Here is a 17509-nt window from a genome sequence, read left to right on the forward strand (position 1 = left end):
TTTCATTTCAATTATGAGTTTGATCCATTCACATATAAAATTATAATTATCTGATTTGTGTTTCCTTCAATAAAATAATTTTGTATTAATTGCCCATCCCCTTTATTTATTTTCCTTTAAGTCAGAATTTGGTTGTAGTCTTCTGAGCATTGTTGTATACCAGAGGTAATTTAATTTCTTTTATTGAATAGAGCTTTTAGATTTGTTTTTCCAAAGTCAGCATTTCCATGCAACTATTTTTATTTAATTTCTCTCAGCTTCTGAATGTCTTGTGTTCCTACTTGTGATTGACAGTCTTTAAATTATGTCTTTCCTCCCACTAATGAAATTCAACAAACTCTTTTATATGTGGAAAGCATTGTTATGTATGAAGCATTATACTGAAGATAAATGATACCTTTTCCCTATCACCCAGCAGCTTCCAATAAAGTTGGGAGAAAAAGGCAGATATACCATAATCCTAATACAAACTTGAATAAAATAAGTGTTTAAATGTACTGAAGAGGTAAAAATACAGTATTATAAAAGACTTAAAGAGATGCAGCTTACTTCTATTTTATTAGGGAACAGTGATCATTTTAGAAAATCATGTTGGTGTCTTCATAGGCAGGAAATTAGTCAGATATGATGAGGCAGTATGAATAAAGAGATTCTATACAGAGAACAGACAAGGAAGAAGAATAAGGAGAGGTAAGAAATATAGACAACAGTTTGGGGTATCAGCAGCAAGAATGAGGCTTGTTGGACTAATTGACTTCTATGGTTATTTTAAAGTTGTAGAACTGATTATTCCATGCTATCTCATATAGGAATTCCTTATATATAACGTTGGGAGGGTGAAAGAATTTGTTTTAGTGTTTCCAGGTGTGATCATGAGGGTTTTTCAAGTGGGAGTATTTAGTAAGATGCTACATCATGACAGAATCTGACAATCAAAGAATGGGGGAAGAAAGGAAAAATAAATTTTTATTACTTGGGTGTTAGATCAATTCTCATTCAAAGAGAAAGGAAATGTGAAAAGGTGATAGTGATTAGACTGTGGATAAAGAATTAATTAGCAAGGGAAATAAAAAAGGATAATGAAATCCAGGACAGATGGTTAAAGGTTACTCAGATTTTTTTTTTTTTAATCATTTGGAATTAGGTTTTGTTTTATTTTGTTTTTAGTTCTTTATTGCTTGGAGAGAAAGAAAATCTTTTTTCCTGAGTCTTTAAGAGATTATATCACTTACTTGTTTCTTAGGGCATAAATTAAGGGGTTTATAACAGGAACAACTAAAGTTGTGAGTACTGACACCACCTTATTCAAAGTCACTCCTTCTTTTGCAGATGATTTGATATAAAGATGCAGTTTCTATAAGTAATGAAGCTAACAATCAGGTGGGAGGAACATGTGGAAAAAGACTTTTTTTCTTTTCTGAGCTGAGGGGAATCTAAGAACTGTGCTGATAATGAATGTATAGGACAAAAATTATAAGAATAAAGAGATAATGAGTGTCACCACAACAAAGATCAAAACCATTCTCTCTATAAATTGTGTCTGAGCATGCAATCTTTAACATGGGAAATGTATCACAGCCAAAATGATCAATGACTGGAGCCCCAAAATTCCACTTGAAGACCCAGACTAATTGATAAGAGGATGATCATAATCCTAGTCAATTAAGAACTCAGTAGCAGCTGGTTACAGACTTTGCCGTTCATGATGGTTGTGTAGTGCAGAGGTTTGCAGATACCCACATGGCAATCATAGGACATAGTGGCTAGAAGAAAAAATTCTGTTGCCCCAAGAAGGATAACAAAAAAATTTGGGCAAAGCAAGCACGATAGGTAATAGTATCATCTCCAGTTGACAAACTAGAAATAGCTTGGAATATAGGCAGCTGTGAATACCACTTCTAAAAAAGAAAAATTTCAGAGGAAAAACCACATGGGTGCCTTAAGTTGTATATCCATCAAGGTAAGAATGATGATGATCAGGTTCCCAATTATACTTGAAAGACATGTGAGAAAGAGAAAGATGAAAATCAGAATCTTTAGTTGGGGATCATCTGTTAGTCCTTGAAGGATAAATAATGTTATCCCTGTATGATTTCTCATTGCTGAAATCTGATGGTTCTGTATATAAAAGAAGAGAAAGATTAGATCTGAAGAGGAGGGTGACAAAATGTATTAGCTCTAAGAACTAGATGGAAAATCCATGCAAATTATCACTGTACCTTAATTTTGCTTGAGAAAAAACAATATCCCTGATGTGTTGACTTGAACATCTCTCAGCTATAAATTGGGGAGATATAGTAGTGGGTTTGTAGATAGATTTTTTTTAGCAGTGTTCTGTCCCATTCTTGTCTGAACTTTATCTACATTCATTCATTTCATCTTTCTTTATAACTAATATCATTTGCATTTCAATCACCTTAAAAATCTTATCACTAAATTTCCCTCAAAACCTAATTACTGAATACTTAAATAATACATTTTTCAGAAAAAGAAATTGAAGAAGCAAGAAATAGTTTTTTTTTTTTTTTAAGAAAACCCCTCTAGGATGGAATACAAATGGATATACAATTGAATTCTATTACATATTTAAAGAACAAATGATTTCAATATTCTACAAACTATTTAGAAAAATAAGCAAAAATAGAGCCCTACCAAATTGCTTCTATAACAAAAATGTGGATTTGAGGCATGCATCATGAAAAATTAAAAAGAAAGAAAACTAAAAACCAATTTCCCTAATGAATATTGAAGCAAAAATATTAAGTAAAATGCACATACAATATAAATAAATTGTATATATAAAATAAAGGAGATTACAGCAATATACCAGGAAGATTATATACTATGACTGTTGTGGGCCAGAACTTGAAACAAGGTGCTAAGTCACTGGAATGGATAGAGACAATGCTTATGTACTTAGTTCACACCTTTAGAGTTCACACCTTTGGGAGAGTTCACACATTGGTTCATACATTAGAGTTCACACCTTTAAGAGAGGATATATAAGGAGGAGCTCCCACAAACCCTTGAGAGACTTCGGGAGATTCACAAGTCAGGATTCAGTGGAGGAGATTCACAAATCACAGCTCCCACAAGCCCACTTTCTTGGAGGAAGAGTCAAATTCATTCAATATTCCACCATTGTGCTGGCTGGAGGCTTTGGATTCAGAGGGAGCTGGAGGCTGAAGCTGGCAGAGGCAAAGGACTAGCAACAAGAGCTCTCGGAACCAAGGAAAGCTAACTGGGCTATTTTGGAAAAGACAATAAAGGATTGGACTTTAACAGCTGGCTGCATTTGAGGTGATTGTTTCACTGAACTGAAACTAAGGCTGCCTCCAGAAGCTCCCCAAGAAACCTGCTCCCAGAGAACATCATGTTTTAGAGAAGAGAATATTACATATGATTAGGTAGGATTTATACCAGGAATACAGGACTGGTTTAATATTAGGAAAATTGTTGGCATAATTGACCAGATGAATTAAAAAAATAACAAAAATCATAGTTATAACAGGAGATGATGAAAATGTTTTTGACAAAATACAACAACCATTTCTACTAAAACTTAGAAGTTTTAGGACAAAATGGAACTCTCCTTGAAATGATAAGTAGTAGATAGCTAAAATTAACATCAGTATTATCTGTAGTTGGAATAAAATAGAAGCTTTCCCCAAAATTAGTTAAAACAATGAACAACTTTGAAAAAGCTGCAGGATATACATTAAATCCAAATAAACCATTAACATTTCTATGTGTTATATAAAAAATCCAGTAGGAAGAGATAGCAAGAAAAATTCTATGTAAAATACTTGCAGACAATATAAAACATTTGGAAGTTTATCTGCCAAGAAAAACCCAGATACTACCCAGATACAAGAAAAACACAACCACAAAAGCATTTTCATACAAATAGAGATCTAAATAACTAGAGAAATATAAGTTGTTCATGAGTAGGTGAAGTCCATATAATTGAGACAATAATTCTATCTAAATTAATCTACTTAATCTAATAAAAATTATTTTATAGAGTTAAAAATAATAAAAATTCACCTGGAAGAATGAAATGTCAACAATATTAGTGTATTTTGTAATTTGGTGTTTTACATGCTATCTGCTATGCCATTCTATGAACATATAGTTAATGATAGTTAATGATGATATTGTTCATCGTTATGAAAGTAATTTTTGTACTTCGGTGTCATTATGATTTAAATTTATTTCTTGTATGCAGCAAAGAAATAGATTTTGTTTTTTGATTCATTTTGTCATTGTCTTTCCTTGTACTGAGGAGCTTAATCTGTTCACATGTAAGATTATAACAAGTAAGTATTTGTTTTACTCCATTAAATTTCCATTTCTTTTTTTATCCCCCCCCCAAAAAAACCCCCAACCAACAAAAAGCCAATCCAACAGTTTGATATTGGTTAATATAGTGTGAATCAATGGAATAGATTATGTACAAAATTTACAATAATATTTGATCATAGCAATTTAATATCTGATAAACACAAGAATCTGAAATTTTGGACAAGTGTTCATGTTATTTGACAAAAATTGCTGGGAAGACAGAAAAACTCTTTGATAAAAATTAGACTAACATCTCATACTGTTTGCAAAGATAAGGTCAAAATAGGTATATGATTTAGACATAAATAGTGACAGTATGAGTAAATTATAGGAGCATATAAAATTTTAATTTTCAGATCTATTAAGAGTGACTAAAATATAGAAATGATCATAAAATGTAAAAAAAAATTTAATTGCATGAAATAAAAGAGTTTTTGCACAAATAAAGCTAATGTAGCTAAGATTAGGAAAAAAAGCAAAAAAAAAAACCCTGAGGAAATAATTTTACAGTAGATTTTTTTTTGATAAAAATCTCATTTCTTAAGCATATAGGTAACTGGATCAAATTTATAAAAATAAGAGCCATTTAAAAAATTCAGGGATCATGAGCCCATTTTACTCAAGAATTTTTTATGTAACCCTGTGGATACAGATATATAAAATAGGTATACAAATCAAGCATTTATTGATAATAAATCACAGTTTCAATGACCAACATATTCAGTTACATGACCCCACAAGAGGTTATAAGCCACAGTTTAGGAAGCTTTGCCTTAATTGATAAGATTTGCTTTAATTAAAGGATATAATGGGACAGTTTTCAGAAGAAATCAAAGCTATCTATAATGAAACACGTTTTGAATCACTATTGATTAGAAAAAATGCAAATTAAAACAACTCTGAAATACCACCTTATGTATATCAGATTGGATAATATGACAGAGAGGAAAGTGACAAATATTGGAGGTAATATGGGAAAATCAGGAAACTAATGCACTGTTGGTGAAAGTATGAATTGGCTTAACCATTCTGGAGAACAATTTGGAACAATACTCAATGGGCTTTAAAACATTTAATATCAGTACTAGGTTTGTTTCCCAACAAATTTAAAGAAAAAGGAAAATGACTCATATGTACCAAAAGATTTCAAGTGGTTCCTTTTTATGGTGTCAAAGAATTGGAAATTGGAGGATGCCTATCGATTGATGAGTTACTAAATAAGTTGTGGTAAATGCTTGTGATGGATTACTATTGTGCTATAAGAAATAATAAGCAGAATAGTTTCAGAAAAATCTACTTATATGAACTGATGCAAAGTGAAATGAGCAGAAGCAATGAGCAGTACACAGCAGTAGCAATATTGTAATGATTATCACTTGCAGCAGATTAAGCTACTCTGATTAATACCATGATCAAAGAAAATTAGAAAGGATTTGTAATAAAAATGCCATATATCTGAAAGTAAACAACTGATAAACTTTGAGGAAAGGTTGAAGTATAATTTTTTTTTTGCCTAATTTTTCTTCCTTCTTTCCTTCCTTCCTTCTTTCCTTCCTTCCTTCCTTCCTTCCTTCCTTCCTTCCTTCCTTCCTTCCTTCCTTCCTTCCTTCCTTCCTTCCTTCCTTCCTTCCTTTTACAACATTGCTAATATAAAATATGCTTTGCATGATTCCCATATATAACTTCATATTATAATAATAGCATATTCTCACTCCCTAAGACTTTCCCTATCACATTGATTCTGAATAATTGCAAACCAATGTACAAACTTCATTCTCTGCCCCTCAGTTTCCTATTCCCTTATTCCTATTTCCCTCAACCCTCTTCAATCCTGCTTCCCTCATGCCCAATCTCCCAGTCAGAATCTACCTCTCTCTTCTGCTGTTTTGTCTGTAATATTTGCTCAGCATCACATATTTGTGTTTATCTTAAGTCATTTTCTTTTTAACTCTTTATTTTCTGGCCCTCACTGAACCTTTACTCTTTATTTTCATATATTTGTTTGACTATACTGGGAAGTGTTAGTTTTACTTTCAGAAACCCCCCCTCATCTCTACTGACAGATTTTCTCATCAAGAAAAGTCCTTGACTCATGGTGAGAAATTTGAAATACTTTTTTCTCTTAATCACCATTCCTAGACTCTTCCATCAGTACTATCACTTAGAAGCTTTTCCTTTGAGATTCATGCTAATTAAATTTGTCACCCAATCTAGTTATTGGTGGTCATGTTTAATTGATGTCCAGAGCATGAAGCTTCCTTCCTCAATGAGTTCAGTACCTGTCTTAGAGTCTTTCTGTTTACTATCACTCCTGTCCTCATGCTAGACAATTTCAATATATACAATGTTATTCTCTCAAATATCTTAATCTCTCAGTCCTTTAATATATATAATTTTTATGATTTACTCCCCTCCTCCATCTTAGCCATACATTGTAATGAACATACCCATGATCCTGTCATTAGCCATAAGTATTCCACTTCTATGTTTATAAACTATAAAATTAATTTATCTGTTCATAATAATTTAATTTCCCTATGACTTATGCCTCCCAACCTATTTCTTTTTCAAACCTAACATAACTTTATTTTTAAATACTATTTTATTTTTCCAAATACATGCAAAGATAGTTTTCAACATTCACCTTTGCAAATCTTGTATTCCAAATTTTTTTGGCCTCTTCTCCTCTTTCCTTCTTCCCAAGACAGGAAACAATCTGATATAGGTTAAACATAAAACCTTTCTTAAGGTCAGTCCTTTCACATGTACCCTCCATTTCTTCTCATCTTTTCCAGCATATTACTCCCTGTATCTTTTCACTTTCTTTAATCTTCAATATTTCTACCTATTCTAGGTTGTTCCCTGCTACCTATAACATATTTCAATGTTTGTCATGCTATGTAGGAAAAATCATATAAAAAGGATAAAAACAAGAAAGAAAAAACCAAAAAAACAACAACAAAAATGGTGAAAATAATGTACTTTGCTCCAAATTCAGTCTCCATAGTTCTTTCTCTGAATGAGGATGGCACTTTCTATCAAAAGTCTATTGCTACTGCATTGAATAACTACTTTGAATTATTGTAAAAAAAAGAGTGAAGTCCATTACAGTTGATCATCACACAATCTTGTTGTTACTGTGTACAATGTTCTCTTGGTTCTGCTGACTTCACTTAGCATCAGGTTGTGTAAGTCTTTCCAGGCTTTTCTGACATCAGTCTGCTTGTCATTTCTTACATAACAATAATACTCCATTATGATAATATACCATAACTTATTCAGCCCTTCCCCAACTGATGGGCATCCACTCAATTTCCATTCCTTCTCACTAAAAAAAGTGCTGTGAGAATCTTTTGCACATGTGGGTGGGCCCTTTTCCCCTCTTCTATGTTCTCTTTGGGCTACAGAGACTGCTGAATCAAAGGGCTTCAGCAGCACAGGTAGGCCTGGCATTTCTTATTTACAGAGGTTACCTTAATCTTCCTAGACTCAGTGCTTAAACTCTTCATACTAATCTGGGAGATAAAAGTTCCTATGGTTCGAGCTGAGGTTTCTTCTGAACCCAGCCAACTCTAGGACTCTTGACTTATGGGTTCAGCAGAACTAGCCTAGAGTTATTTTTACTTTACAATGGCCAAACCTTCAGTTTGTTTTGTTTGTGTGGAAAATCTGGATAACTTGGAATTTTTTGATCTATTATGCCATTTTCTCAGAATCCTCCATCTATGATTATTTTTTATAACTACATTTGAGAGAGATTGCCATCCTTCTGTATCCTCTCATATTGTGTGATTCTTCCACAAATCCTTCATGAAATATTTATCAAAATGAATTGGAGGTCTTTCCTAGGTCCTTCAACATTTCAAGTACCCAGAACAAGATTTGGATTGTCCAACTTGTACTCCCACATTTTTCTTCATAATTCTCTGACTTCCATTTATGATCATACATTTCTTGTATCAGATCTTTATGTTGTATTTTAAGTGTAATGTTTTAAGGATACTTATTAAAGCCATCACAATAATTTCCTATAGGATCCTAGCAAGAGATATCAAATGAAATATCTAATGAGGAAAGAATGGCAAAGAGAATTGGCAACTTTAGAAAATAAAGATCTCAAATAGATAATAAAGTGAGAAACCATATTCAATGGGCCAAACACAAAAATGAAACAATTCAACACAAAATCAAAGACAAATGGAGCAACAAGAAATGTTTTTTGAAAGAATCAAAAAATTGAAAAAGGACCCATAGATAATCAATGGATACCAATATTGTATATAACACATAACAGTATGTACATATAATCATTTTATGAATTTAAATCATTACATTCATGTGAGTGGAGATGACTCATATGGGAAACTAAAGTAAGGCAAATTAAAAAAAAACAACATTTTATTAGAACTCCAAATTTTAAAAAAGAGAAATAAATGAAAAGTTTCAAAACTAGAAACTAAATTGTTTTTCTGGAAAGTATTCTATTTAGAAAAAAATTAGCATTTATTTCATAAATTGGATAGAAGGACAGGATGTAAGGGGCAGCTAGGAGTGCAGTAGATAGAGCACCAGCCTTGAAGTCAAGAGGACCTGAGTTCAAATATGATCACTTAACACTTCCTAGCTGTGTGACCCTGGGCAAGTCACTTAACGCCAATTGCCTCAGCAAAAAGAAAAAAAAAAGAAAAGAAAAGAAAAAATAGAATAATAGGATGTGACAAATTTGTTGGATCTACAACTCCTATTACATGGGGAAAATGTAACATTGAATTTTATTTGATTATGTTTGATGTAAAGACAGAGCAGCAAGGCAGTAAAAGCTTTATGGACAGCTGAAATGAGGGTCAAGTACAGAAACTGGGAAAAAAAAAACCCTCTGCATTGGGATTTACATGAGCCCAACTAGAAGGTTGAGTGTGTATTTGTGTGTATTTGACTGGCATGAATGTAATTTCAGTTAATCCTCCTCAAGGGTGTCAAAATTGGAGGCATGCTAAAATTAAGGATTTGGTTGATAATGGGGAAGAGAAAATGTTAAGATAGGGCAGCTTTGTGTATGATAATTTCACTGCCATGGAAGCACTACAATAAATCATGATGAATAAAAGGCCAATGAATTCATTAAAGAAAATATATTCTATCTTCATAACCTTTGAGAGCATCCTGGCATAAAGAGGCCATGTGAATATTTGAAATAAAGAGGCCTTTAAATTGGTTCATCTTATGTTTCTTATGAGCTGTTAAAATTCTGCTTCACTCATAGAGCACAACATCTTCTTTTATTTGGGCATGTCATGCTTAGTCATCATTTGCCACTGTCTCCCATGACATGAAATTGATTCCAAAGTTCTTCAGAGAGACCTTGAGAGTGCCCTTGTATCACTTCTGACAACCATGTGAATACCTGCCTTATATGAGTTTTCCATAAAATAGTCTCTTAGGTAAAAGTACATTTGGTATTGTTTAAATACCAAATGTACTTTTACCTAAGAGACTATATTGTTTAAATATGGACAGCCCATCAGAGTTGTATACTATGCAGTAGTTTGAATGCTTAGCATTTTAGCTCAAGAAAAGACTTAGTATCTAGCACCTTATTTTGATGGGAGATCTTCAGAATCTTCCTAAGACAGTTCAAATGGAAGCAATGCAGTTTCCTGGCATGGTGCTGGTCAACTTCTCAGGTTTCATAGGCATATAGTTAAGAGGTAAGCACAATGGCTTACAGATACTCAGTTTGGTAGGCAGTCTAATGCCTCTTCTCTCCCACACTTTCCTACAAAGCCTCTCAAACACTGAGCTATCGCTGGCAATGTGTGCATTTGTCAATTTCATCATCTAAGTGAACATCCCTTAGTTAATGGATGGAAGTGGAAAGTATGTTGTCAAGGTAAGTGAACTTATCCATAGTACTCAAAATTTCTCCATTTGCTATTATACTTACGGATGGTGTAGTGCTGGCTAGTGAAGAATCTGTGTTTTCTTGGTAAATTGTGGATAGTACCCTTTAAAAGGGCTCAGTAGTTCTTAACAGAGGTACTAGTCATCCCTGACAACACTTACCCCACAGTTATTGCAGTAGTCTAGATGATGAAGACCTGCACCAGGGTGTTGGTCGTATCAGAGGAGAGAAGTATAGGGGAAATGTGAAAGTAGGACAAGATTTAGGAATAGGTTAAATGGGTGGGAAAGAGTGAGTATAGGAGGATGAAATCTGGGATGTAAGACTGGTTGATTGGGAGGATGATAGTGTCTTCACCAATAATAGGAAAGTTAGGAAGAGGGAAGAGTTTGGTGGACAAAGTCATGTTTAATTCTGGAAATGTTGAAATTAAGATGTCTGTGAGACTTTTAGTCAAATGAGAAAGGAGCTCAGGAGAGCAGTTAGGACTGAATAAATTAGCTGCATAGAAATGATCACTGAGTTTATGTCTAGTTTTTAGTTTTCTTTATGAAGATTATCATCCAAATTTTATACTTAATGTCAAAGTGTACCCCATGTTCCCCCCAAATCTCTTCTTTTAAAATACTGTAGTATGTCTTCTGGTAATCTCATCAGCTATAGATGTATATGTAGATGATTTCCAAGTTCTTACCTCTACACACATCTAGCCATTATGTTTCATTTGACCTTGGAATTCTACATGTCCAAATGCATGCTTCACATTCCAGTTGGATGTTCTAAAGATACCACAAACTCCAAAATAGATGTTATTAATTTTCATTACAAAGCCACTCCTTCCAACTTCACTTTTTTTTTTTTTAACCCAGTTTTATAGTCTAGGAGGCATCCTTAACTGTTCACTTTTCCACTTTCACTCATTCCTCATATTGACTCAGTTGTCAATTCTTGTCATTTTTTACTTCCTCTTTTTTTCTATAAATTTATATCACATTGCTGCACATTCAGATCCTCCTTACCTCTCACCTGACTATTTCAATAGTCCACTCATTGGTTTCCCTGTATGCTGCCTTCTTACTTACCAATCCATTATACATAGCTGACAAATTAAAATTCCACAGGTTTAACCATATTAGTCCCTTAATGCAGGGAATTCCGTGTTTCCCTATTACTGCCAAGGTAAAAAAGAAACTTCTCTTTTTGGCATATAAAGTATTGTATAATCTAGCTCCAACTATCTTTCTATCATGAGTAAACATATTTCCCCCCATCTATTCTATGTAAGAGTCAAACTTACCTGCATTTTCTTCTCTATACATGACATTCTATTGTCTAACTTCATACCTTTATACAAACTGAAACCTATGTCTGGAAGGCTCTCTGCTTTTACGTCTGACTCCTGAGGCTCTATAGTCCATTCAACCTTAGCTTACTTCCTTGAAAGAGGCCTTTTCTGATTCCCTCAATTGTTAGAACTCCCTAATACCCCACTAAATTATACTTTTAAAAGAAATATTTTGCATTTGCTTTTCTGTGAAAATGTTTTTTGCCCATGTGGAATGTCAGCTTCTTGAGAATAGTGAGTGTTCCATTTTTGTCTTTCTGTCCCCAGGACCTCCTATGCTACCTGATAAGTTATAGTTGATTAATAAATGGCTATTGGGTTCAATAAATTCTTACTGATTGATTTATTGATGAAGTTAATTTTCTTTTGAGATCCAGTTTAGTTACAAATTCTAATTTTTCATTTTTTATTGTTATAATTCTTTTTATAAAAGCATAATGGATTTCGTTTCTATCATCCACTTAGGATGACATTTAGGATATTGTGAAATCTTTATTATTTGTTGTATGAATTCATTATTATTTTAATTTACTTTGGTATAAAAATACATTCTGTTTTTTATGAGAATTATTTTTATTTGATGAAATTTCATATGTGCTACTCATTAATAGGCATCATTAATATTCTTTTCAGAAAAAAAGTCTTTCAAATATATTTTTATTTAGCTATTTTCTTCTTTTTTTTAGTTATCCAATTCTTAAAGAAAAAATTAACATATTAACATCTATAATTATGGTGTTACAAATTGTATCTTTTTTTCAATTGAGTTATATTTTAATTAATGAAGTCAATGCCATGCCACTTGGTACATATATTTAACCAAATTTTTTCATTGAGATGTTTTAAGACATAACTTGTTTCTAGTTCATCTCTTTTGACCTCCCGAATTTTTATTGCCATCTAACCTGGTCATAAATGTAAGTGCTGCAATTTTGGAATTGCATTGGATTGAGAAAACGTTTTTTCTGATTCTCTTTCTTTATTTTTAATATTTATTATATGCATTAAATTTCTGGGTTCTAATTTTTTTTTTGTAAATTTCTCAGTTTCACAAGTTTAATCCACTCACATATAAAGTTATAGCTTTTAAATTTGTCTTTTCAGTAATATAACACTTTTGTTTTAAGTATCCTCCTCCTTAATTTTTCTTTAAGTCAGAATTTGGTTTTATGCTTTTGAAGTATGGAAATTGAAATTCTCTGACTGAATAGATTTCTTTTTCTAGTATCACCTCCTGCATATTACTTTTTATTCATTTAATCTTTCCTAGTTTCTGAATGTTTTATATTCTACCCAATCCATGAAAATGAGTGCCTTTTCTCCCACTGACCAATAAAATTCAACAATTCACTTACTATGTACAAAGCACTGTGTTGCAGATGAATAATACCTAGTCCTTGCCCTTCACAAGGTTCCAATCATACTGTGGAGAAAAGGGCAGAACAAAACGAGTACTTATTGCAAAGAAAGGTACAATTGCAGAATTATAGGAGATCTGAAGAGCAATTTCTCTTTTTCGCTGAGGCATTTGGGGTTAAGTGACTTGCCCAGGGTCACCCAGCTAGGAAGTATTAAGTGTCTGAGGCCAGATTTGAACTCAGGTCTTCCTGACTTCAGGGCTGGTGCTCTATCCCCTGTACCACCTAGCTGCCCCAGAAGAGCAATTTCTAATTGGTTAATTATCATTTTGGAAACTCATGTTTGCCTCCTTTCTGTCCAGAAAACTGGCTAGATATGATCAGGAAGAAAATATATAGAGAATGAGAAACATAGAATTATGTATTAGGGCAAAAAATGAAGAAACAGAAGAGACCTAAGGAATATTGGCAATAGGTGTATATAATAGCAAGAAGAATGAAGGTTGATACAGTGCCAAAGGGATGATACAAGATACTAATAAAGTTCTTTCAAATGAGGAGAATTAATAATTTCACAATTTTACCAAACAAGAGCTCCCAATATTTGATATTGGAAAAGGGAAATCATTGGTTTTAGTCTCTGCAGACAGGGGGAGAGGATGGTGTTTTGTATGTTGGAATAAAGAGTCTGGTGATATTTTAGAAAAGAATCTGACAATGGAGGATGTGGAGCAAAAGAAACCTTTATTATTTGGAGTTTGGGAGTATTCTCAATTCAAATGAAAGGAATTTTGAGAAGGTTTCAATGACTGGACTAAGGTCCAGTTCAAGGTTCAAGTTCAAATTCCAGTTCAAGGAATTTTAAGAAGAGGTAACATGGTCACTTTCTCTCACTTATTTAGATTATTATTATACTTAGTGGTAAATATAATTCCAAATGATGGATTATGTGGTAATTCAGCATCTACATTAGAGAAGGGAGAATGGATATTAATGTACAAAAATTAATTTTCTTTTGGAAAAGAGATGTATTAATGGATGTACATATATATGTGTTATAAGGTGATTAGCAAGAAAAATGAAAGAGTAATGAATCCAGGATAGATTATTAAAGTTTTATTTAAAATTTCTCTTGCCATTTGACATCTTTAAGTAAATAATTGTTTATTGCTTTGAGAGAAAGAAAATCTTTTTGACTGAATTCTTAAAAGCTTGTATCACTTGCTTATTTCTTAGGGCATAAATTAAGGGGTTCATAACAGGGGCAACTGAAGTTGTGAGCACTGATACTATCTTATTCAAAGCCACTCCTTCTTTTGCAGATGGTTTGATATAGATGAAGATGCAGCTTCCATAAGTAATTGAAACAACAATCAGGTGGGAGGAACAAGTAGAAAAAGCTTTTTTCCTTTGCTGAACTGAGGGGAATCTGAGAACTGTCTTGATAATATATGCATAGGACAAAAATACTAAGAATAGGGTGATAATGAGTGTCAATACAGCAAAGATCAAAACAATCTTCTCTATGAATTGTGTGTCAGAACATGCAATCTTTAACATGGGAAATGCATCACAGCCAAAATGATCAATGACATTTGAGTCACAAAATTCCAGCTGAAGGCCCAGACTAATTGGTGGGAGGATGATCATAAACCCAGTCAACCAAGAACTCAGTAGCAGCTGGTTACAGACTTTGCTGTTCATGGTAGTAGTGTAATGCAGAGGTTTGCAGATAGCCACATAACGATCAAAGGACATGGTGGCCAGAAGAAAAAATTCTGTTGCTCCAAGAAGGATGACAAAAAATATTTGTGCAACACAAGCATTATAAGTGATAGTATCATCCCCAGTTGACAAGGTGTAGAGATATCTGGGAACATAGGCAGTTGTGAATGCCACTTCTAAAACAGAAAAATTTCGGAGGAAAAAATACATGGGTGTCTTAAGTTGTGCATCCATCAAAGTAAGGCTGATTATGATCAGGTTCCCAATTATACTTGAAAGATATGTGAAAAAGAGAAAGATGAAAATCAGAATCTTTAGTTGGGGATCATCTGTTAGTCCTCGAAGGATAAATAATGTTATCCCTGTATAGTTTCTCATCCCTGATTTCTGATGGACCTGTGTGTAAAAAGAAATATTAGATTTGAGGAGGAGAGTGATGAAATGTATTATCCCTGGGAATCTGAAGGAAAAAACCAAACAAGTTGTTATTGGACCTTCATTTTACTTGATCAGGAACAATATCACTGAAATGTTGAGCTGAGCATATCTTAGCTATGTTTTAGGGAGAATAAGGAGTTTGTTTTCTTTAAGTAGTGTTCTATACCACCATATATATACTATCTTTGCATTTCAATCCCCTTTTAAAATATCTTAATTAACTTTCATTCAAAACCTAATCACCCCTCCTTTTCCTTAACTACATACCCATGGGGTCAGGGCACCATTCCTGGTTCAAATGCTTATTTCTTGTGATTGTGGACAATCTTGGAGCTTACTTTTTCTTATCTGCAAAATGAGGTTAGTGATATTTAAATTGTTTACTTCCTGGAGTTATTATGAATAAAATACTTTGTAAAACTCAAAAAAGTCACTCATTATACAGTTGAAAGCCATGCTCACTGGATCAGTTCAAGGAATTTTAAGAAGAGGTAACATGGTCACTTTCTCTCACTTATTTAGATTATTATTATACTTAGTGGTAAATATAATTCCAAATGATGGATTATGTGGTAACTCAGCATCTACATTAGAGAAGGGAGAATGGATATTAATGCACAAAAATTAATTTTCTTTTGGAAAAGAGATGTATTAATGGATATACATATATATGTGTGTGTATATGAAAAATATTCTATATAGCACATACATACATGTACATGTACATATGTTTATATACACATATGTGTATACCATATACATATGTATGAGAAATGAGTCCACTGTTTCCAGATGATAATTCAATGTAATGGTGTGGCATCTTACATCAAAGAAGGTTTCCTATCATTTCCTTTCTGTACAGGAAAAAAATCCCATCTTTGACTTGGGTTAGATATGTTCCCCTTTTTTTGTGGGGATTTCAGGAGGATGCCTAATGGGACAAAAGGTATGATCTGCTTCCTCTAAATACACAATATGTTTTAAGATGTTTGGGATAGTATTCATTGAGGGGCATGAAATAGAATGAGATTGGAATGTTTCCTAGTTTACTCAAGATAACTTAAGAAGGAACTAGAGGCTTTTATCTATGATTTCATATATTATAGGACAAACCGACTTATGCAGTTTTAATTGGGAAAACATCAGGATATCTTCTTGGTTAGTTCCCAGGGGTAAAACAAAAAGGAAGCAATAAGCAATTTAAATGATATAAACATAAATTACAATAGCAGTTAATGTGGACATGGGTCTGTCTTTCCAGGGAGTTCTTTGTCTTAAATTTTGTGGCTAGTGCTAAGAAAGTGAGGACCAAAGGGTTTATGAAGGTGTTAATGGCTTTTCCCATTAAGATTTCACAATAGTGATGCCAAGATCCTAAAAAGAGGAGAGGTCTTAATTTATCCATGTATAAATGTATATCTGCACGTATACATTTTCTAGCAATATAAATTCATTCAAATTTCCCAGTATGTGTACATGTGTGTATAAATTAACATCTACACAGGACTTACTATATGCCAGGCACTGTTTTAAGCACTTTTAACAAATATATACAAATGTTATCTCATTTGATTGCTATTATTTTCCTAATTTTACAGGTGAAGAAACTGAGATAAACAGAGGCTGGCTTTCCCAGGGTAATGCAGCTAGCAAGTGTCTGAAATCAAATTTGAATTCAGATCCCCATGATTCAGACTCAATGTTTCATCCACTCTTGAAACATTGAAAAATGCTAAGCAGCAAATATATCATGTGCATCAAAAGAAAGAGAGATAGGGGCAGCTAGTTGGTGCAGTGGATAGAGCATCAGCTCTGAAGTCAGGAGGATTTGACTTCAAATCTGGTCTCAGACATTTAACACTTCCTAGCTGTGTGACCCTGGGCTTAATTTAACCCCAATTGCCTCAGGGGAAAAAAGAGAGATAGAAACTATAAACCAAACATTATGAGATGAATCATAACAATCATAATTTAAAGGACCCCACAACATTTAATAGATTAAAACTGCACTCAGGCTTTTGAGTTACCCTGAATAAATGCAGGGTCTTGTATTTATTATTATCGTTTTATTCTTAGATCCATTTTCAGTGAAGCTTAGACAGATGTACAATTTTGGTCATATGAAAATTTGTATTTGGATATTCAATGGGTATTCCATTTTTGCAACCTGAAGTTATATAGTTTCTACCATTTATTTTTTTTTTTGCAAAGTCTGTGTTGATCAGTTAGTCTGAATTTATTAAGAAAAAGTATTTTTTGTTGCTTTTAGTTGCAATGATATAATTTTATTTCATATCAATGAATTACTCTTTCTCTAAACAAATGTTTTAGTCCTTTGTTTGATATTGTTTTATTGATATATAATTGTTTGAGTTTGCATGGATGTTGTCTATGGAG

The 17509-nt window shown here is 33.1% G+C and overlaps 1 protein-coding gene and 1 pseudogene across 1 annotated transcript; both read right to left on the reverse strand.

Moving 5' to 3' along the window:
- Positions 1–1228: 1228 nt before the first annotated feature.
- LOC100916487 lies at positions 1229–2100 on the reverse strand (annotated as a pseudogene).
- An 11992-nt stretch (positions 2101–14092) lies between these two features.
- Positions 14093–15171, reverse strand: LOC100916224 (olfactory receptor 6C2-like). Its single transcript, XM_003772146.3, has one exon. It carries the CDS (start codon positions 15050–15052, stop codon positions 14114–14116), a length of 939 nt encoding a protein of 312 aa, XP_003772194.1. The 5' UTR covers positions 15053–15171; the 3' UTR covers positions 14093–14113.
- Positions 15172–17509: the final 2338 nt, after the last annotated feature.

The sequence above is a fragment of the Sarcophilus harrisii genome, chromosome 5 (genome assembly GCF_902635505.1).
Source record: "Sarcophilus harrisii chromosome 5, mSarHar1.11, whole genome shotgun sequence".
NCBI lineage: Eukaryota > Metazoa > Chordata > Mammalia > Dasyuromorphia > Dasyuridae > Sarcophilus > Sarcophilus harrisii.